Genomic DNA, 21,736 nt, shown 5'->3' on the forward strand with positions numbered 1-21,736 from the left:
GCAACCGCAGGCTAGGTCTCGGCTCCTCTGGATTTATGAAGCAAGTCCTCTGTCCTTCTGTCCTCCTCACTGCACTCCACCACACCCTGGGCAAGTGGCCGCAGTGGGCGGGGGGGGCGGGGGGGGGGGCGGGGGGGGGGGCGTGGGGCCATGGACAGACTGTGTATTCGCTTTGTTTTAAAAAGTACTTTCCTTCTCCAAACTACACTCCCAAAGTTTCCCTGAAAAACAAACATCTCTCCCTACAGGGTGTTCACACACACACACTTCACAAATACACACACATCCCACAAATACACACACACACCACAAACACACATATCACACAAACACCATAAACACACATACACACACATATCACATACAAACACACACACACACCACAAATACACACACAAATACACACACCCATACACACACATACCACAGACACCCCACAAACACCCCTCCCCCACACACACCTCAAACACATACACTCCACACACATGCACACATACCACAAACACATACACATACCACAAATACACACACACACCACAAACACATACACACACCACACACACACACCAACACACACACCAACACACACACACACACACACATACCACAAATACACACACACAAATACACACACACACCACAAACACATACACACACCACAAACACACACACACCAACACACACACCACACACACACACACACACACACCACAAACACACACACACGCCAACACACACACACACATACCACAAACACACATACCACAAATACACACACACAAATACACACACACACCACAAACACACACACACAAATATACACAGCCACTCCTGGGATCTGGGACCACAATACATGGATGAACTGGGAAGTGGAAATTTACTGGGAATAAAACCAGTATGTGAAGTCATGTAACCCCTGTCCCCAAACCTCAGACTCTTACTGGGAGGAATGAGGGCCTTATGGTTGACCACACCCAGCAGAAGAATGTAGTAGGGAAACCAGCAGCCTTTACCAGAATGTCCGTAGTCACCTTTGTGGTTGCTTCTGTGATACCCTTTGCCCTCCCTGGCCCTGATCCTCTTTCCAGCTCGCACACGCACACCCTGAGAGGCTCTGGGACTCTGCTGCACCCCTCTGGGTGGGGGGCTGTCTCCGGGACTCTCAGCCCTGGGCTGCAGTGCTGGCTCTGCCTTCAGCCCACCCCCTGCATCCCTCCCCTCCCAAGACATCCCCTGGGGCTCCTCCTAAGTTGTGTGTCTTGTGGGTGAGAGAACAAGAACTTGCTGCCCCAAAATGGGGTCCCCAGTTTAAAGAACAGGGAGACCCAGGTGAGGACAACCTGAAGTCAGGGCACACCCCTCTGCGTTCTGAGCAGGAACAGGAAAAAAGGAGGAAGCTTTATATTTATTACACATGCTTATTTTTTGTAATTGTATACGTAGAGTTAATTTCCAACTTTAACAAAATCATCCTACGATGTCGGGCACTGTGCTGACCTCTTTAGATAGAGTCTTTCGTTTAAGCCTCACCACAGCCCCCCTGATTCTAGCAGACACAGATTTAGCCTGAGGCTAGTGACACCCAGGCTTCCTTGTCCCTCACTTCCTTTTAAAGAGCTCCTTCTAGAGCCCTGTTCCTAATTTCATATTTCTAACGCCATGTTGTGGAACCCTGGATGCTTCCATGGGTTCTACTGTTAATCCATGTTGCAGATGAGGAAACAAAGACACAGGGATGTTAGGTTATTTCCCCCAAGGTCACCCAGACAGTAAGCGGGGAGCCCCACTGCATCCTACGGTATTTGGAGAGGATGCTGGAAGAGAGACACACCCTTGTCTGGAGCTGCCCTCAAGCCAGAAGACAACCGATCTTGATTGAGTCCCAGTATTTGATGATGTCTCAGCAGAATTTCTACGGCAGTAGAGGGTTGACTGACAAATTCTGCCTCAAGAATAGAGTGAAGAGGGGATTAAAGATTCTACAAGAAGAACTAAACAAACAAACCAATAAGCCAGATGTGGAGAAGGAGTGAAGGAGTGGGGTTTGGAAATCAGGTGCAAGGGGAAGAGAGACCATCAGAATCCTGAGAAGCCAAGGGATTTCTGAGTGAGAATGGAGCCCATCCTTCCTGTGTGGACATTTATTTAGCACCTACTAGGTGCCAAGCTAGTTATTCTAACTTTCCAATGGGCCTGCAAGGTACAAAATCTTATCCCTGTTTTTAGATAAGGCTCAGAGCTGCACTGCCTCTAAACAGCATTACACACACACACACACACACACACACACACACACACACACACACGGCAACAGATAAGATTTGGGCACCTTAGTGCATGGATATTCTACCTTAATTAAAAAGAAAATTATAAATGTAAGCACTTAAAAAAGAAAGAAAATAGGCACCAGAGAAACAATTTAACTATAAATGGAAAGAGAAAATTAAAGGTTTCTAAGGACACAGATTTGGATTGAAAAGCTCCCAGGAGGAAGCTTGGAAGTTTCCTGAGAAATAAGTAGTCCTTTAATGAGCACTAACAGAAACCAGAAAAGCCAAGAAAAACTAAAACTATTAGATTTTTTCCCTCCCTTTACTAATTCTCATTTTCAGGAATGAAACAAAACAAGAAAGAAAAGAAAAGAAAAGAAAACAGGGTGAGAAGTAGCATTGTGATAACAGGTAGCAAGCAAAGACTTTGGTCTTTGTGTGCCATGGTTGACTAAGGATAGGCAAAAAAAAGATGACCACTATCTGCAGAGGTTGGTCAGTGGCTACCTGACAGTTACGCTGGTAATTTTAACCAAGAGCTTATTTTCCAGGGCACCAAGCCCAAGCCCCCTGCTACATGGTGCTGTCTATACCAGGGGGCTGAGGATGGTGCTGGAAGTTCAGCCTCATAAACCTAACTAGTAAAGGGATGGCCAACACCATCTTATATAGTAAAGCTGAGACAATACAGACATGCTCAAAGGCCGTAGGACTAGGGTGGAAGACCAAGTGAGAAGGCTTAGGCCACAGGAAGGGAGCCGTTTACCTAAGTCACATGGTTAACAGCGTGCGGACCATGCCGTCATCCTGTGGCTTGGGGTACAGCATTAACTGCTTCCTGGACTGGCCGTGTGTGGCCCGAGAGGAGGGAAAGCGCCTGGACCAGGCACAGGAGAGTGCTTCGGAGCAGGTGACCGGACACCTATGGGTGAACCAATGTGTCGTGCCAGTTGTAACTGATCAGTTCAGCCTTCTTGTGGTGGAGGTAACCTCAAGTTAATCATGCATTTATTATTTAAAAAAAGGAAATCCAAAAAAAAATGTGGGTGTTAGGATGAAAATAAGTTAGGCTAGATGATGTGGTGGAAAGAACATCGACTTGAGATCAGGAGAATTGCAGATTAGTGCTGGTTCTGCCAGCGATTAGCTAAAGAACTGGGGCATGATCACTTCTCCTCTGAGTCTGTTTCCTCATCGGAGGAAATAAAAGGTTGGAGGAGATGATCTTTACGATGCCTTTCAGCATTAAGAATCCTTGATCCTAAGTAGCCTTTGTAAACAGTTTTAGAGACCCCGCTGAGAAAGTGTAAAGATCAAAAAGTAGTCCTAGCTGGCTTGGCTCAGTGGATAGAGTGTCAGCCTGTGGACTGAAGGGTCCCAGGTTCGATTCTGGCCAAGGGCACATGCCTGGGTTGCGGGCTCGATCCCCGGTGGAGGGCATGCAGGCGGCAGCCGATCAATGATTCTCTTTCATCATTGATGTTTCTATCTCTCTCTCCTTCTCCCTTCCTCTCTGAAATCAATAAAAGAAATATATTTAAAATAAAAATTAAAAAAAAGATCAAAAAGTAATTACAAAAAGGACACTTAGTGTTTCCCAAACTGTGTTCCATGGAACACTAATAATGAATAAAGTGTTTTATTTCATTTTTAAAAAGTGTTCAATTGTCAAAATAAGTTTTGGGAAGCACTGGGCTACATTTGTCTTGTTAGAGATAGACAGTGAAATTAGCATATTACAGGCACTAGTAGGCCCAACAGTAAAAACCTTGCTAAACTTTTTATTTTTTTAAAATGTAATATTGTATTTGTAAAACATCTGGACACGAAAGCTCTGGGAAATAGTATCTGTTCTATGACACCCACCCTAAATTTAGCTCTAACATTAACAATAATATTTTTAAATTGCACCAGAAGCAGGAAAAGAGCAAACTAGAGAATCTTTATAATCTTTGACAAACACGGGCAAAACACACTAAATCAAAAGAATTTTTTTTAGGCCTAACTGGCAAGCAAGACATTTATAATTCACAAGAACTAGAGATAATGTGCCCAAGAATTGTATAGTCTGGAAGCAGCAGCTGCAGTGTGCACGCCAATCTAACACGTGTGACAGATCACCCATGTCAGCAGAGCAAGAGTCGCTCACGAAGCTTCCAGTCTGGAGTACAGGTTGCCTCCATTTCCTTGTCTCTGGTGCTTCATGTCTGTGGTACCGACTACTTACTTTCTGGTTCTTCTGTGTCTCAGAAGCCAGCTTCCTGGCTGCCTGGGTCTGGCACATTCCTGAGGGTGGCCTGAGTCAGTGTAAGCTCCTCCCCTCCCCCTGCCCAGGGGCCCAGCGTGCTCCACACCAGGCCAGGGAGTAGGACCCTCAAACAAAGGTCGGGTCATTGACTGTGTAAGGGACTGTGGCAGAAGAGACAAGGGCATTTGCTATGAATACAGAACCTGTTCGGTGGCAGGAAGTAATTAGGGTCAATCAATCATTTTCCTACACAGAAGCATATATTACAGCAGTGGAGCTTGTGTAGATCTTCATTTATTAACTTTTGTAAATGATCTGAAGGAAGGTGTACAGAATGACACGGCAAACTATAGGAGGTACTAAAATGGCAAAGGACAAATAGTGGTAATCTCACAGAGCTGAATGAATGCCAGAGCCTGGACCAGAGCGAGGCCTGGCAGCAGGAGCAATGTGGGCAGGCAGGTGAGGCTCCCGTCAACCTGGCAACGGGTTGGAACGTTGGCAGAGGGTCAGAGTGGGGACGTCCAGGAAGGGGTAGTGACAGTTAGTGGGGGTTTAGGGGCCAGTTAAACATGGGGATTTGGCTGGGATGCCCTTGGCACCAGATTGTTCTAGGCCTTGAGCAGAGCCTCAGTGACAGGACCTGGTCACAGGAGTATAGGCCAGAGCAAGGCAGATCCTGGCCATGCCTTAAAAATAAATAAATAAATAAATAAATAAATAAATAAATAAATAAATAAATAAGTCTGTGTGTTTGTGTGTGTGTGTGTGTGTGTGTGTGTGTGTGTGTGTGTGTGTGTTATTGATTGATTTCAGAGAGGAAGGGACAGGGAGAGATAGAAACATCAATTGTGAGAGAGAATCACTGATCAGCTGCCTCCTGCATGCCCCCCACTGGGGATTGAGCCTGCAACCTGGGCATGTGCTCTGATCAGGAATTGAACCGTGACCTCCTGGTTCATTGGTTGATGCTCAACCACTGAGCCAAGCCGGTCCAGCTGGACCTGCCTTTTTTGATCCAAGTAAGTCCTGCTCATGATAAAGCACAAAATAGTACAGAAGTGCTTATAATCATTAGCAAGACTTCCACCCACCCCTCACCACTCCAAGTTCCCCTCCATAGGGGCAACCACTTTTAATCATTTTTAGAACTTCGGGAGTTAACTCTATATCACCAAGCCATATGCCTATACCTATACCTTGACTAATCAAAGTCAGATATAATCTATAGACTCCATCCTAAGAAATAGGAGACTTTAGCTTACTCACATATTGCTCCATCCACTTCCCAATTTTTGAGAGTTATATTTTAATTTTTAGCTCTTTCTGGTTACCTTTGTAACTTTAAATAATATGCTTAAATTTCTGTTATTTTATCAATTCTAGGTTACATCCCTTCACTCCTTATTGTTGGTGTGGGAAAATCGAGAGATTCTGTGTTGTGTTTTAAGATTAATGTACTATTTGATGTGTTAAATATTTTTACAAGGAATAATTTAGTTATCTCAAGGGAATATCCAATTTTAAGGGAATCTGCATAATCCTTTTATATTTGCATTTTAGACCAATGTCAGAGAAGCCATAACAAGTTGGTTATTAGCAGTTCAGTGGACAAAATCCCATAAAAACTGTAGTTTACAACTTAAAGTGAACAGTCTTTCTCTCTCTCTCTCTCTCTCTCTCTCTCTCTCTCTCTCTCTCTCTCTCTCTTCTCTCTCTCCCCCCATACCCCCATACACACTCAAATCTATTAAAAAAATTTTTTTGTCTTAAGCTTAGAAGTCAACAGTCTTCGTAACTTCAAAGACAAGCTGCTCAATATTTTTGGAAATTTCTTTGCTCTTCTTACAAACTCTCTTTTATGATGACAAGATATAGATAAGTACAGAGTTAACTTAAAATGTATTGCAACTGGTATATAAATATTTTCTAGCCTTTTCTTTGTCTACCTAACAAATTTTATAGTTAGCTCTTCTTTCAAGTTTTCTTATTAAACTGGTTGAAGCTTGTACTATTCAAGCCAATCCTGAGTGAAAATCATGAGACTTACATTTTGTTTTTACACCACTACAACAAAAATATTAGTGCTCTTTTTCTTCCCTCTGCTTATCTTCCTTCTTTTCACTTCCTAATATTGGTTAGCTACAGCTTTACTTTTACCTCACCGAGCTAGGTAATATTTGTATTCTGTTTTGTAGCTATAGCTATATCCTCTGTGCTTTGTCTACATGTCAATTTCTAAAAAAAAAAATAAGAATTGAATAAATGAGTGACACTTTTAAAAAAATATATTTTTATTGATTTCAGAGAGGAAGGGAGAGGGAGAGAGATACAAACATCAATGATGAGAGAGAATCACTAATTGGCTGCTTCCTACACACCCCACACCAGGGACTGAGAAAGCAACCTGGGCATGTGCCCTGACAGAGAATCGAACCATGACCTCCTGGTTTATAGGTCAACGCTCAACCACTGAGCCACACTGGCTAGGCTACAGGTCAAATTTTAGAGGTTAAAAACAATGCACATATACACTATTGCGACTATGTAGTTGTTGTTCATTGAAGATCAAAGTAGTGGGCTAGAATTCCATTCCTTTTGCTGTGTGATTATGACATGGTCCTTGTGCTACTTAGGAGAGAATATTCCTAATATCACAGCCAAATGGGTTAAATTTTCTTAAATTTCATCGGTTGTTTAAAATGTCATGTTTTAGTTTGCTTTGTATTTAGATCTTTATTTTATTGTTTACTTTTCCTGGAGTTTCAATAACCTTTTTTTTTCTTCTTATTGTCAAAATATGTAGTAAACGTATCCTTAAAATCATTCAGTTTGTTAATTGTACTGTCCATTGTATTGACTTTACTTTTTTATGCAGAGGCATCCTGTTAGGATCGCCATCCTTCAGCTTCAATCCCTGCTGGCTTCTTTTTTGTACAACAGTTATTCTGGGACTTTGCTCCATTCCTAAGTTATCACCACTGTTTTCTGAATCTCATGTTTTCCAACTTTATGCTTTATATCCTCACTAGAGGCCCCATGCACGAAATTCATGCAAGAGTAGGCCTTCCTTCCCCCGGCTGCTGGCACTGGCTTCTCTCTGGAACCCGGGTCTGGGCTTCCCTCACAGCCCCGGCTTCGTCCCAAAGGACGGAAGAGTGTCTGGTCTAATTAGCATATTATGCTTTTATTATTATAGATTTTTCTGTAGTACATGCATTAGCATCTTTCTCAGAAATGGGATGTGGAGGTAACCTTTCTGAGCCCTTGTTTGCTTAACTTCACTTTCACTTAATTGGTAATTGGGCTAAAATTCTAGTTTCAAATAATTTTTCCTCACAATTTAAAAATCAGTGTTCCATTGCTTTCTACCGTTCAGTGTTGCTGATGAGAAGTCTGATCCCAGTCTAATTTTTGTTCCTTTGCAAGTGTTCAGTTTTTGATCTTTGAAAATTTTTAGGATTTCTCTTGATGCATGTAGGTATGGAGATTTTGTTTTGTTTTGGTTCTTTGTGTTGTCTACTTTATAGGATATGTCAACCTGAAGACGTGTCTTCTTCAGTTTGAAGACATTATTTCTATTATTTATCTGGTTATTTTATTTGTTTTCTCTGTTTGCTCTTTCAGGGTCTCCATTAGTTCGATGTTATAAATCCAAGATTTCGCCTCTATTATATTCTTTGTTCAAATTTTCTACGCCTTTATCTTTCTATTCTAAGTTCTGGGATATTTACTTATCATTTAGATCTTTATTGCATTTTTCATTTTAGTGATCATGTTTTTAATTTCCCAAAGTCCTTTCTTGTTCTTGGATTATTTTTTGTTTTTCATGGCAACTTTCTTTGTAGATAGAATAATCTTCTTGGGTGTGTCTGAAGCTGCTGATTAGTATTTCCTTCAAAATTCTCCTCTGTGTCCTGGTTTTTATGTCCTTCCAGCCCAGGTTGTTCTATTTTTATCGTGCATGTGTTTGTGTGTTTGTTCCTGGTTTTCATCACACAGCTGGCCATCTTCGGTCGCTGGCGTGGATTCCCTGCTGCAGTGTCTGTAGGTCTGTTTTCCCGGTGGGGCTCCCTCTTCCTGGGAAAGCTGACGGCAGCACATCTGTGAGAATGGCTGGTTCTGAGGAGGCTCCATTTGGGGTGCAGACATCCGCACCAGCAGCATTGGTTTTCCTTGGGCAGTTTATTCAAACCCTCTAGAGAAGTATTCCAAAGCTCTCTGTTCCTTTCCTTTCACTCTTTATCATTATCTGCATTTTCTGTGTTCCAGACATTGGCGGAAACCTTTCATCTACTTAAGACACCCCCCTCCTAATCCTCTTTGTTTAGGGGCTTGTATTCATTTCCCCTCTTTACTACCCTTTTAATGGGCTCTTGGGAGGGGAACCAGAGGAAAGAAAATGTGCCTAACATACCACGTTAAACAAAAAGCCCTTTAAGAATTATTTTCCCTCATTTCAAAATGATAACTGTAGAAAACTGAGAAAATATAGATAAGTAATAAAATAAAAAATGTTTATTCATCACCCAGAAATAACATTGTCAACATTTCAAAACACGTTCTACTTCCTTTTTCTATGCATCTATTTATGTTTGTTTTTTCTTACAATGGGATCAGACCATATGCTCTGTTTTCTAATGTGCCTCTAAAATGAAACAATAGCTTTTAAATATCTTTCCATGTTATAACATACTCCTGACAATATTGGAGACCTGGAATTTATTGAAAGATGTATCATCATTTATTTAGCCAATCCGCTATTTTTAGACATTAGGTTATTTCTACTTTTCACTATTGTAAAGAGCATTTATAGACATTTTTGGCTCAGATTTTACTCATCTCCTTGACTATGTACTTAGGATAAAATCCTAGCAGTGGAATTGCTGGGTCAAAGTATATGTGGCAGGTCCCAGTGTTGGTCCAAAATTCAGGGTCCTCTTTGAAACAGCCCCTCGTTAGCTCTCAGGCCCCAGGCTTTCCCTTTGCTCCGCTTCTCTTGAGCTTCTGTAAGTATTCCTGCAGAGGTGTGGAGAGCATAATTTCTGGAGTCAGACAGACCAGGGTCGAATCATGGCTTTTGCCACTTAGTAAATGTGTGACCTTAGGCTATTTTAATTAACCTCTTTGAGTACTAGTTTCCTGTTCTATAAAACAGGGGAAATAATTCTACTCTTCTGATGTGGTTGTTGTGAGGATTAAACAAGATAAAAATGCATGTAGAGAATAGCATAGGCCCTGTCAGGTTGAAAGTGTTCATAAACCCATAATGATGGGGTTAGACCATTCCTCCTTCCCCTAAGCCAATGTGGCTCTCCTTTCAAGGCCACACCGGAGATGCATGCACTCTCTGGGAGGCTTTCCTGACTGGGGCAGGCAGACCGCTTGTGGGCTGGACCGCATTTGATGTTCGGACACGTGGCTTGTAGCTTTCCCCTGTGTGTGTGTGTGTGTGGTGTGTGTGTGTGTGTGTGTGTGTGTGTATGCGCCCATGTGTGTGTTCAGACAGAGAGTGACGTCCCCTCATCACCATCCTGCACTGTCTCCCGGTTATCACCTTTCAGAAGTGCTCTTGGGAATAGTGGTGATGATGTGACTCAGTGTTGGTAGCATCCGGATTGTTCTTGGGAGTTCGTTGAGAGCCATTTTCAGCTCAGGGGGGTTTGTCATTATTTCTTCAAATAGGTTTTCTAATCCTTGCTCCTCTTCTTGTCCTTCTGGCACCCCTATTATATGTATGTTATTTCATTTCATGTTGTCCCAAAGTTTCCTTAGGCTCTCCTCCTGCTTTCTAATTTTTTCTCCAATTGCTGTTCAGACTGGGTGTGTTTTTCTGCTCTGTTTTCTAACTCACTAATTTGGTCCTCCTCTTCTTCTAGTCTACTGTTGAAACCTTCCATTGTGTTTTTTATTGTAGCAATATCATTCTTGATTTCCTCTTGATTTTTACATAAGTTGTTGATTTTCTCATCCAGCAGGTTAAGGAACTGTATTACCCTTACTCTGAATTCTTTTTCTAACACATTGCATGCCTCCATTTCACTTAGTTCCTTTTCTGGTGATTCACCCTTCTCTTTCCTTTGGGGGGTTGTTTCTTTGTCTCTCCATTTTTGCTCTCACTGAAGGGTCGAGGCGCCAAGTCACGCGGGGCCTGTGGCTGAAGTGGCAGGCTTGGTGGGAGGGGAGCACACTCTGGGACTCCCAGGAGCCTGCAACTGGGGAGGCTGGAGTCCCGGAGTCTGTGGGTCTGCAGATGAGGTAGCAGGTCTTTGGCCAGAGTGGCTATAGGGTCAGGTATGGTGTCTGAGGCCAGTCTGGGTGGTGGTGAGGCTGGGTTCCTAGTCACAGCAGCTCTCCCCTTCAAGATGGCATGGTTTCTGTGCCAGAGCCAGCCCCCCTGGGAGTGTGTGCAGTGGTAGCAGGGGCTCCCCATCTAGTAGAGCCCGGTTTGCCAGCCCCCGAGACTCCTGCAAGATCTAACTGTCCCTCACTCACACACACATACACGCACACACACACACACACACCACACATGTCCACACACTCCCCTTTCACTCCCTCACTCACACTCTCTTCCTCACTGCTGTCCTGCCGGCTGCCATCTTAGCTCTTAGCTTAGGAGGTTTGAATGTGGTCTCTGGCTCTATTAGGTGAGACTTGCCCCCAGGACACCAGAACCCCAGTTAGATGGTGGGCAGCATATGCAAGGAACTCTGCTGAAGGAGCTGCAGGAGGAGGTTTGCTGAGGTCAACCCTTCTCAGGGGGTTGACCCATGGAAGGCAGAGTTCAGTGTAGGGCCTTGGGACCATTATGCAGCCTGCCAGATGCCTCCCTGACCCTCATTACTTTGTGCTGGGTTATAAGATGCTTTTTGTAGCTGGTAGGGGCTTCCTCAGCATTGTTCAGCCCACAAAGGTCCCTTTCATGCCAGGGATGCCTCCCCAGTTGCCAGGGGAGATTGAGAAGCGAGGTTTGCAGATGGGAGGGCTGGCCAAGGGATAGCTTCCAGGAGGGACCGAGGAGGAGAAAGTGCTTGGTGCAGTACCCTGCTCACCCCTTTCTCATCTGGATGTCTTTCAGGAGTCATGGCCGGCTTCAACATGGGGGGTGATCTCAGGGAGCCTGCTGCCAGCATCCCCCTGGGCTCCCTCGCAGCTGTTGGCATCTCGTAAGTTCCCCTCAGTGGCAATCAGCTTGGGAGAGGAAGCGAAGACTCCTGGTGAAAGAGGGGATTGCCCCCTTTTTCTGAGAGTGCCCCAACTCTGACCAATCTATTTCATATTCCAATCCTCTTTTTAGCACTCAGTGGGCTGGAAAATTCAAGTCTGGTGGGTTCAGACGATTGCCCTTTCATGTGCCCTGCCTGGGAACTTGGAGGCGGGGGGGGGGGGGGCGGGGGGTGGGAGTGTCACTAACACAGATCCATTCCTTTCTTCCCTTTCTCCTCAGTCTCCCAGCCTCACCCCTCTTCCACCCCCATTTTGAACTTGGGGACTTTTTTAACCATTGAGTTTCCAGGATTGTTTGAAGGAGCATAAGGATGAAGGATTTTGCAATCAGATTAGGGTTTGCATTTCAGCTATGCCACAGATTGACTGCAGTGTGACTTTGGGGCATTTATTTAGTTCTCTGGGCCTCCTTTTTCTTTTCTGTAAAATGGGAACAATGAAAAGGTGTGGGCCGTATGTATTGTGGAAGAGATACTGTGTATAAAGACACATAGAAGGAACTTAAAGACTGGTCCTTCTTCCCCCAGCTAGCCTCCCTGCACCCCCCTAAGGCTGCCCTGGGTTTAGGTCACACTGTGTCACCCACACAAGCAGGTCGGGTGGCCTTGGCCAGTTTCTGACCTTCTAGAATATTTTGATTTTCTTGTTGTACTGTGAGAAAAAGCCTTCATGGGGGTGGGGGGGGGGGGGCGGGGGTGTGAAAGGCAATGAGATCACAGACAGCGCAGTGACCTGAAAAGTTGAAAGTGCCTGCATTATTTTAACAGTGATATTTATAAATATTAACATATGTTTTCCCACACATGCTGAATTTGCTCTTAGCTTACTGTCCGGACACTGTTGCTTTTAGCCAGGCACACAATGCCAGTCTATTTTATGCTAAATAGGGCAAGCAGTTGTATTGGGAAGAAAATGAAGACAACAAGAGAGTGCGAGAGAGTGCGCTGGGAGTTGGGAAGGAAAGGAAAGAAAGAACCCTGTCTCATTTTCGTCATAGCTGGGAGATCCCAGGAGGAAGCTTTGGCCCATCCTCTCACTGCCCAGATGGGTATGAGGCCACCGGGATCATGGGACTTGCTCAAAGTCACAGGGCATCTGGGGGCAGAGCCAGGTCACTGCAGGCCTTTTTACACTTGGCTTGGCTGTCTATCATCTGGGAGCCAAGGAGCAGCAGGACTTAGAGGCCTGACCGACCATCAACATGTCCTTCTTGCGGAATGAAGGGGAGGGGGCTGCTTGCCAATTCTAGCCTGAGTCCTGGCAACCTAGAGGCCAACTGGGCCTCCCCCTCCAACACCCTTTGTGTGTTTTTCTTTACTGTAAAAAAGAGACAAAGCAATGATACTTCCTTTTTGCTAAGAAATGTACTAAGGAGAAAGAGTATGGAAGGTGCCCCCAAGGGGAACTAGGGAAGCTTATGATCAGCCTTTCTCTTTCCTTTGAGTCAGGTCCCCATGGGAACCTGAAGGCCCAAGGCCGAGTGGGGTGGGTTGCGAGGGGGTTGGCCAGGCTGGGAGTGGGGTGGCAGCTCTGTTCCATGCCTGGGTATTTTGCAGGTGGTTTCTGTACATCGTCTTTGTCTTCCTGCTTGGCGCCATCTGCACCCGCGAGGCCCTCCGCTATGACTTCCTGATAGCGGAAAAGGTGGGTGAGTGCTGCACTGACGGGGGCTCGGTGTGCCAGGTCGTCTGTTTGTTCCCATCTACAAATGGCAGCCTGCCCCTTGCAGTTCTGCCTGGGAATCCACATAGTCTTGGGCCCAGGACAGAAGATGGGGTCAAAACCATAGACAAGGTCCAGGCTCTTCTTATGGATCCCTAGGAACAGACAGCCACACCTGTAAAGTCACATGCACCCAGGTGACTAAAGAGTGGGGGCAAAAATCAGGACAAAAGCAGGTTCTGTTTACCTCAAATCCCGAGCTCCACCAGCCCTTCATTTTTGCCCATAGCTTCACCTACCACCCTGAACAGAAAGTGCTGCTCACGGGAAGCAGGTAAGAAGGAGGAGGCTGACAGACAGAAGGAGGGCGGCAAGGCTAAGGGAGATGGAGGGAGCCGAGAGCCAGGGCGAGAGCCTGTGGGAGGCAGGCCAGGAGGCCTGCTGTCCTCTGAGAACCCTGACCCCTTGGGCTCTCCACACACACGGGTGGGCCGGGTAGATTTGGCTGTACCATCTCTGTTTCTGGAGCGGAACTTCCTACCCAGAGAAGATTAGCGAATTCCTCACGTTCCACAGCCGCCCCTTCTCAGGCTGGAGGTCATGTGATGCTCAAGGACACTGGTTTGGCATCTCTGGAACCCAGGAGAATAAGATTGCCTGACACTTTTCTGGAAACCCCCAAAACTCCTACCTCCCCTTAGGTTCCTGGAGGAATGTGGACCCTGCGATTCCCGTTATTTGTCGAGGAAGGTAGTAGGCTGGGAGCCCTTCTTCCTCAGTTAGCTCCTGGGTGTCACGGCTCACATTTTAGGAGAAATGACCCTTTCCTCTTGGTGAGGCCTGGCTGATCATGGGCGGTGAGGGGCACTGCTGGGCCAACGCCAGGGCAGGAAACTCTAACAACTTTTAGAGCTACATTTCGGCTGGGTTTACACACTAGCAAAGGCTTCTTTTTAAGGCATGTAGCCGCTGATGTGAAGGGGATGTTTGCGTGCAGGGGTCGTGACCTTCCCTTGGGGGCAGGTTTTGAGGGGGCAGCAGTGGCCCTAATGAGAGCACTGGCACCCGCCTTCCAGGGCCCCCACAAGGGGGTTTGCTCTCAGGGAGGGAATCTGCGGCCCTCATTTATGCCTACGTGCCTGCTTTCATCTTGAGTTTCATCTCCCAGGGGCCTTTTCTCTGATTGTGGATGAAAAGCTTGGCTGCATTAGAGGAATTAAGGGCCTTGGGGAGCGGCAGACCCTCTGGCCAGGGGGAGCTGCCTGCTGCTGGCTGCGGCTTGCCAGTGGCCAGCCAGCTCTGCCTGCTCCTAAGGCCCGTTTCTTTCTAGTGCGCTCCCTCCCAGGGGTCCTTTCAGCCATCAGAGACTCTGGTCTGGATGGAATGAGGCAAACTATCCTCCCTCCCTCCCTCCCTCCCTCCCTCCCTCCCTCCCTCCCTCCCCTGCTTTGCGGAAAAGCCAAGAACGGGTGTGCGGGAGGGCCGGCAGCCTGTATCCAAGGGAGGCCAGACAGCAAGAGAGGAAAAACATCTCGGTGAACAGCATGGGAGGGCCTCTGTGGGTGGAAATTCCACCGCTGATAGTAAAAATATTCACAGGGAGGAAGCGTGTGGGGATGCCACCTGTCCCAAACGGCGAGACAGGTAGGCAAGTACTTGGCCGGCGGGAGGCACGTGCTAAACCATGCCTGGCAATAGCATGTGGGAATGCCACTACGCACATGCCAGGATGAGAGGTGGAGAGTCGTTTTTGGAGAGGATGAGAGACCACTTCCTGGAATAGTTGTAAAGCCCAGAACGAAAGAAAGGGTACTGTTCTTGGTGCTCAGTAGCAGATGGGCTGGTGCAACAAGTAACCAACCAGGGCCACTCCAAGAGAGCAGCGCCCTGGTGTGCCCGCCACCGTGAGGGGCCACGCAGGAGTTTCCCCGTAAACCTTGAACCTTGGCTTTTCTTCTTCCCTCTTCTCTCCCGGGACTGACTCCTTGGGACTGACGAGGCTGAAACAGCAGGTACTATAATCAGGTGATAAGTGGGCCACGAACAATTTTACTGACCGTCCTCAGAGAACGTGTAGTGGTTGGAAGGTACAAGTGCCTGGTCTTATGTGGCCACTCGATACAAAGTACCACCTGGATGTGGTTTTAAGGAACCGTTCATCTCAGCTTCACATCTTAGCCGTGGCCTCGGCTGTGAGCCCGTCCATCCCTGAGCTCCCCTGAGTCCTGGGGAAGCAAGGCCTCTTGGGTCTGGTCTGTGTACCCAGAGGGTCTCACCTCTGGGTGCAGACCAAGCCGGACCTCCAGCAGGCGCCCCTCCCGCTGGTTCTCCCGAAGCTCCTCCATGCACTTCTTCTCTTGGGCGCGATCTGCCAGGACGGTACCTTCCATGGCTGCTGGCTGTGCTGGATTCCTCTCCACTGACCTGTAACCACTCAGCTTGTTGTTTCTCTCTGGGCTTCCTGCAGCTTCTCTGATGTATTTCTAATTATTTGGCTTCCTGGCCCAGGGTTTCTCTAAGAATTGTCTTTTTTGCCTTATGTCCCTGCCCCCAGGAACTTTTTCCTGGCTCTCAGGTGTCGGTCTCAGTAATGTTATGCTTCCTAACAATCCTGAGTCCCTTGTGGTTGCAGCGCGGCTCTATGGTAATCTCTGCAAATTATAATACCTGGTGTGTGCAGGTGCCTATGGACGTTTGCCTCCCCTCCAGTCCCTCATGGGAGACCCTAATAGATAGAACACATTGGGAGGGGGCACATTTTTTGGTATGAGTCACCCATCCTATTTAATAATAGACAAACATAGTAATTAACCGTAACTGCGCTACCCTTCCCATTGGCTAATCAGGGCGATTGCATATTAACTGCCAACCAAGATGGCGGCCGGCAGCCAGGCAGCTGAAGCGAACAGGAGGCTTGCTTGCTCCAGCAATGGAGGAAGCCAACGTTCCCCGCCTGCCGCTGCCGGCCTCTGAGCTGCACTCTAAGCAACTATGTTGCAATTATAGAAGCTAAACAAGCTCCAGATACCTGCTTTCAGCCAGCTTCGGCCTCAGAGCTTAGAGCGGCAGTGATAGCAACAATGTTTCAATTATAGAAGCTAAACAAACCCAGATACCTGCTTTCAGCCAGCCGCAGACTCAGAACTGGAGCCGGGCCTCAGAGCTGGAGCCAGCTCTCAGCTCCAGTGACAGCTATAGAAGGTAAATAAATCCCAGAATAAAAAACAAAACAAAACAAAACAAAAAACAGAAAAAAAGGAGAGGCTGGGAGCTTCAGTTGCCCACCAGCCTGAAAACGGCCCTCAGTCCCTCACCCAGACTGGCCAGGCACACCAGTGGGGACCCCCACCCTGAAGGGGGTATGACCAGCTGCAAATAGCCATCATCCCCTCATCCAGGCTGGCCAGGCACCCAAGCAGGACCCCCACCCTGATCCGGGACACCCTTCAGGGCAAACCAGTCGGCCCCCACCTGTGCACCAGGCCTCTATTCTATATAGTAAAAGGGTAATATGCAAACTGACCCTAACAGCAGAATGACTGGGAATGACTGGTCACTATGACACACACTGACCACCAGGGGGCAGACGCTCAATGCAGGAGCTGCCCTCTGGTGGTCAGGGCGCTCTCACATGGGCGGAGCTCTGCTCAGCCACAAGCCAGGCTGATGGCTGCCAGTACAGCGGTGGTGGTGGGAGCCTCTCCTGCCTTCTCAGCAGCGCTAAGGATGTCCAACTGCAGTTTAGGCCTGCTCCCTGCTGGCAAGTGGACATCCCCTGAGGGCTGCCGGGCTGCCAGAGGGATGTCTGATTGCCATCTCAGGCGCAATCGCCCGGGGAGCGGGCCTAAGCCAGCCGGTGGTCATCCCCTGAGGGGTCCCAGACTGCGAGAGGGCACTGGCTGGGCTGAGGGACCCCCCTGAATGCATGAATTTTCATGCCCCAATCCTCTAGTATTTAACTAAATAGGAAAAGCTAAAAAGTCAATCCCAATATTATTCACTGATACAAAAAGGAATTGTATCAAGAGCAGGTGTTAGTAGGGATAGAGTTAAATAGATTAAATGATTGCTTCAGAATAAAGTTGTATACAGTCCAGGAAAAGACCCTGTTTTTTTTTGTTTTGTTTTGTTTTTTAAATATATTTTATTGATTTTTTACAGAGAGGAAGGGAGAGAAATAAAGAGTTAGAAACATCGATGAGAGAGAAACATCGATCAGCCGCCTCCTGCACATCTCCTACTGGGGATGTGCCCGCAACCCAGGTACATGCCCTTGGCCGGAATCGAACCTGGGACCTTTCAGTCCGCAGGCCGACGCTCTATCCACTGAGCCAAACCGGTTTCGACAAGATCCTGTTTTTTACACATCAAAAAAGACCAAGTCCTTTAGGGGCCCTGGGGTTTGCTAACTAGCAAAATAGAGCAGACTAAGTAACAAAAGTACCCAAACAATGTATTTATTAAAAATGGGGTATCCCACAGAGTAAACTCGAATCATTCTTGGCGGAGACAGGCATGGTTTTGAGTGTTCACAGTTGTACCTGCCAGCTGCTCAGCCTCTGCCACCCAGCCAGGCCGCTGTCCTCCCTCTCCATTGCGGACATGGCTCTGCCTCTCAGGAAGGAAGCCAACTTTGTTTCCTAGGGAAATGGCTATCAAGTGGGAGAAAACGTGACTCAAGGTTGAGATGTTGGTCAGTTCATTGAGTGAGGACAGTACTAGAAAACTCAGGTCTATGGAAATAAGATGTGAGAGAAAACTAGGGATCTATGGACACATCATCGTATTAATAGATTGGGGCCCAGCCGGCGTGGCTCAGTGGTTGAGCTTCGACCTATGAACCAAGAAGTCAAGGTTTAATTCCCGGTTGGGGCACATGCCCTGGTTGCGATCCCTGGTGTGGGGTGTGCAGGAAGCAGCTGATCCATGATTCTCTCTCATCACTGATGTTTCTATCTCTCTCTCCTCTCCTTTCCTCTCTGAAATCAATAAAAATATTTTTAAAAAAAGATTGGGAGTGTAAGGGTTTCAGCATATACTCCTCTGTAATGTCAAGGGGCCACAGGAATGAGAGGAGGCAGAATGAGCACTTTGCAAATGACTTCAGATCCAGTCCTTCAAGAGAAGGGGGCAGGCCGTGGACTGGTGGGGTCTCCTGTGACTACGGCTCAAGTGGGAGCTGGGGCCAAATACCGAGAGCAGAGAGACGGAGTTAGTGATTTTCTCCAGGAGTTACTGTAGAAAGAAGTGAGGGTAGTTCACACGCCAGGTAGTATTTTGGCAAGATAGAGAGGTTTTTGTACTGGTTCAGACAGGTGTCTGACAGAAAGGCACCTGCTCAAATAAAGTCTCACCCCCACCTCCACTGCACAGTTAGCAGGTTTACAGTCCCGTGTGAATAGACAGTGATGCGACCCTGCCAGGGCTGGGGGCAAAGCTGTGTGGGTTACTGTTGTACCTATAAGTCTTGCCATGTGCCCAGCACTGCACCAGGTATATACGTGTCCTCGCAAATGTCCCCACAGGGACGGATGGGTGACAGAAAGGAAGGGACTGGATTCAGGTGGGAAAGAGATGAAATGGAGTTTTTATGCTTTACCCAGACATCAGGACCAACATTTCATTTATTTTTCAGAAAACTGGCTGGATAGTAGTTTTATGTAAAAGACTGGCGAGTGACTGTACCATTGTAAGCACAATGGACAGACTGGACATAAACAAGTCACTATACCTAGACAGTCCCTGCCTGACCGCAGCCTGAGGGCGCTGCTGGGGTTCCAGGGGGTGTCTGTGGGAAGGCTGGCCGGGGCTGGAGGTCACTGTGTCATGGCCTCTGGTGCCGGAGGCTCATCAAGTTCCTGAGGTCAGTCCCAGCCCCAGGAGGACACCACACTAGAAGGGTAGTCTCATTTCCATGCTGAGTAAATGGACAGGCTTTGTAAGAAAAAATATTTTAAGCATAAATATGTATAACCTTTTGGGTAAGAAGCAATGAAGTTTCCGCACTGGTCTGGAGAGTTCTGTGAGGGGAGGCTGAGAGGGCACAGTGTCCTGCCCAGCGGTTCTCACCTGGCTGCATGTTAGCGTCACCTGGGCTGCTTTTGAAAAGCCAGTGATGTCTGTGCCCCACCCCATGCTAATCAAAGCACAATCTCTGGGGTGATTCTCATGTACAGCCAGAGTGGAGAACTACCGAGTTAGAGTCTCAAAAAACTTTTGATAAAATTTTATCCCACAATCGATGTATTTGTAAAATGGGATGCATTTGGGAGCAAAGACAGAAACAAAGGTTATAGACGAATGATTGCATCTCGGAGTGGATCGGGGATTGATAACGGGACCAGTTTATCTAACGATTTGTAAGACATCCAGGGCACGAACCACGGTGAAGTTGTGACGCTTCATGAATTCAGCTGGTACTTGCTGGGCCCTGTTTGCCAGACTCTGTCAGGGGCGGCAAGGAGGGGGCCAGCTGCCTGAGACACTGATCTACCTCTGAGGAGCTTAGGGTGCACTAGCAAGGTCAGCCGTGAGCGTATTTAACTATGCCGTGGGGCTACAATAAACTATACCAGCGTAGAAAATAACAAAATGCCATCAGCACCCACCCACCCACACACACACACACACAAACCAATGATGGGAAACATTAGCTGACATTAATTTCTTCTAGTAATAAAATGGTAAGTGAAGGGTTGGACAGAAAGAAACTCATGACATTGAAGAAACAGGGGAGATTCACTGGGGATAAGATGAGGTGAAGCATTTAGGGAAAAGTAATCCCCACTGAATTAGGGACAAGATAGGCTCCGCAGTAGGCCTTCGTCATGTCCATCAAACCTCTGGCCTCCCTGACCATTTGGGGGTTATTCCACCTGTGTTATGTGTGGTCTGAAAGGGAGTGAGCCCCATTTAATATTACAGAATCACAATGACCAGACTCTCTTTTGTCTGTCTCTTTGTGGTCCTGGTAGGACATGTAACCTAGGTTAGGCCCATCGGATGCTTCAAATGTAACAAATAGCAAATATAAAGGAACGGTGAGAATTCATCCACAGGGCAGCCGGGTGCTGGTAGCATCCTGGTCAAATGCTCTTGTTCAAGAGCCTGGGTGTCCCCAGGCATGGGTCTTGCCCTTTTCCAAGCCTGATCTTTCAGCCTCCAGATGATTTGTGAACCTCCAGTGTCCTACAAGTATGTTCTTAAAAGATATTTCCCATCAGGAATCATGCCCGATTCAGGTTTCTGGGAAGAGGAATATGAGGGGCTGGTGTTCTGCGTAGTTTGATGCCATTGATATGGTGCATTGTAAGCAAGAAAGTAAAACAATGGTGTCAGGTGCATCTTCATGGAGAAAGGCTAAGTGGCAAAACTGAAAATTAAATCTAACCCATCTTCATCGTTGGGCAAGTGAACACTTGGAATGCACAGTTCTGGTGACTGTACTGGAAGTGAAGTAGAATGGAGAAGGGAGCCTCAAGTAATCCAGAAAACAGAGAGCCTTCCCTGTGTGTCCAGCTCAGGAGGTGAGGCGGGCTCAGGACAGACAGCCTGTGACACAGCTGCATGGCCAGCAGCCGCATCTTTTACAGGTTGACACCAGGCAGAACAACTATGCTCTCTCTCATTCTATCTGTTGTGCCTCGTGGGCCATATGACTCATGGATCTCATTCATTCATTCGTTCACTCATTCAGCATTTATAGTTCTGTGTTGACACCAAGTTACTAGGGTAACCATGACAGGAAGCCTGTAGAAATGAAGCCAGTAGAGGAGACAGTGTGCTAGGTGTCCTCAGTCTCACGCTGAGGTGCTGCAGGGTCCGGGGAGCAACCACTGTTGTGGGGGTTGGGGATGGCCACACAGAAGAGGGGAGGTTTGTGCCGAGTCTTGAAGCACAGTTGGCAGTTTAACAGACAATGAGTAAAGGTGTGGATGGAGGTTCCAGCAGGCAGGCCCATCATGCTGACAGACTGAGTGTTCGGGCTACAGGGTTAGGGAGGTCACAGACCAGGAAGGGCCTCAGGGCGGGGGGAGCCATTGATATTTTTGCAGCAGGGGCATGAATATCAGATTTGAGTAGAGGGGTGACTCTGGCAAAGGCTTGGGGATGATTCAGTGTGGGCACTGCTTAGAGGCAGGAGGCCAATTGGCATTGCTGTTGGCCAGTGGTTCTCAATGTGGAGTCCCCAGATCCTCAGCATCAACCTTACCTGGAACTTGTTGGAAATCCAAATTCTTGGGTCCTACCTGGAGAGTATTATGCTAAGCGAAATAAGCCAGTCAGAGAAAGACAAATATCACATGAAGTCACTCATATGTGGAAT

General features: G+C 47.1%; 1 protein-coding gene across 2 annotated transcripts in view; it reads left to right on the forward strand.

Moving 5' to 3' along the window:
* The window catches only part of SLC12A8 (solute carrier family 12 member 8), a 140,482-nt gene that overhangs the window by 91,531 nt on the left and 27,215 nt on the right, over positions 1–21,736 (forward strand). For both annotated transcript variants that reach the window (XM_059687600.1, XM_059687599.1), the window contains exons 7-8: positions 11,600–11,687; positions 13,305–13,392. In XM_059687600.1, the coding sequence (XP_059543583.1) occupies positions 11,600–11,687; positions 13,305–13,392 (176 nt within the window). The remainder of the gene's footprint in view (positions 1–11,599; positions 11,688–13,304; positions 13,393–21,736) is intronic.

Source organism: Myotis daubentonii, chromosome 3 (genome assembly GCF_963259705.1).
Source record: "Myotis daubentonii chromosome 3, mMyoDau2.1, whole genome shotgun sequence".
NCBI classification, from domain to species: Eukaryota; Metazoa; Chordata; class Mammalia; order Chiroptera; family Vespertilionidae; genus Myotis; species Myotis daubentonii.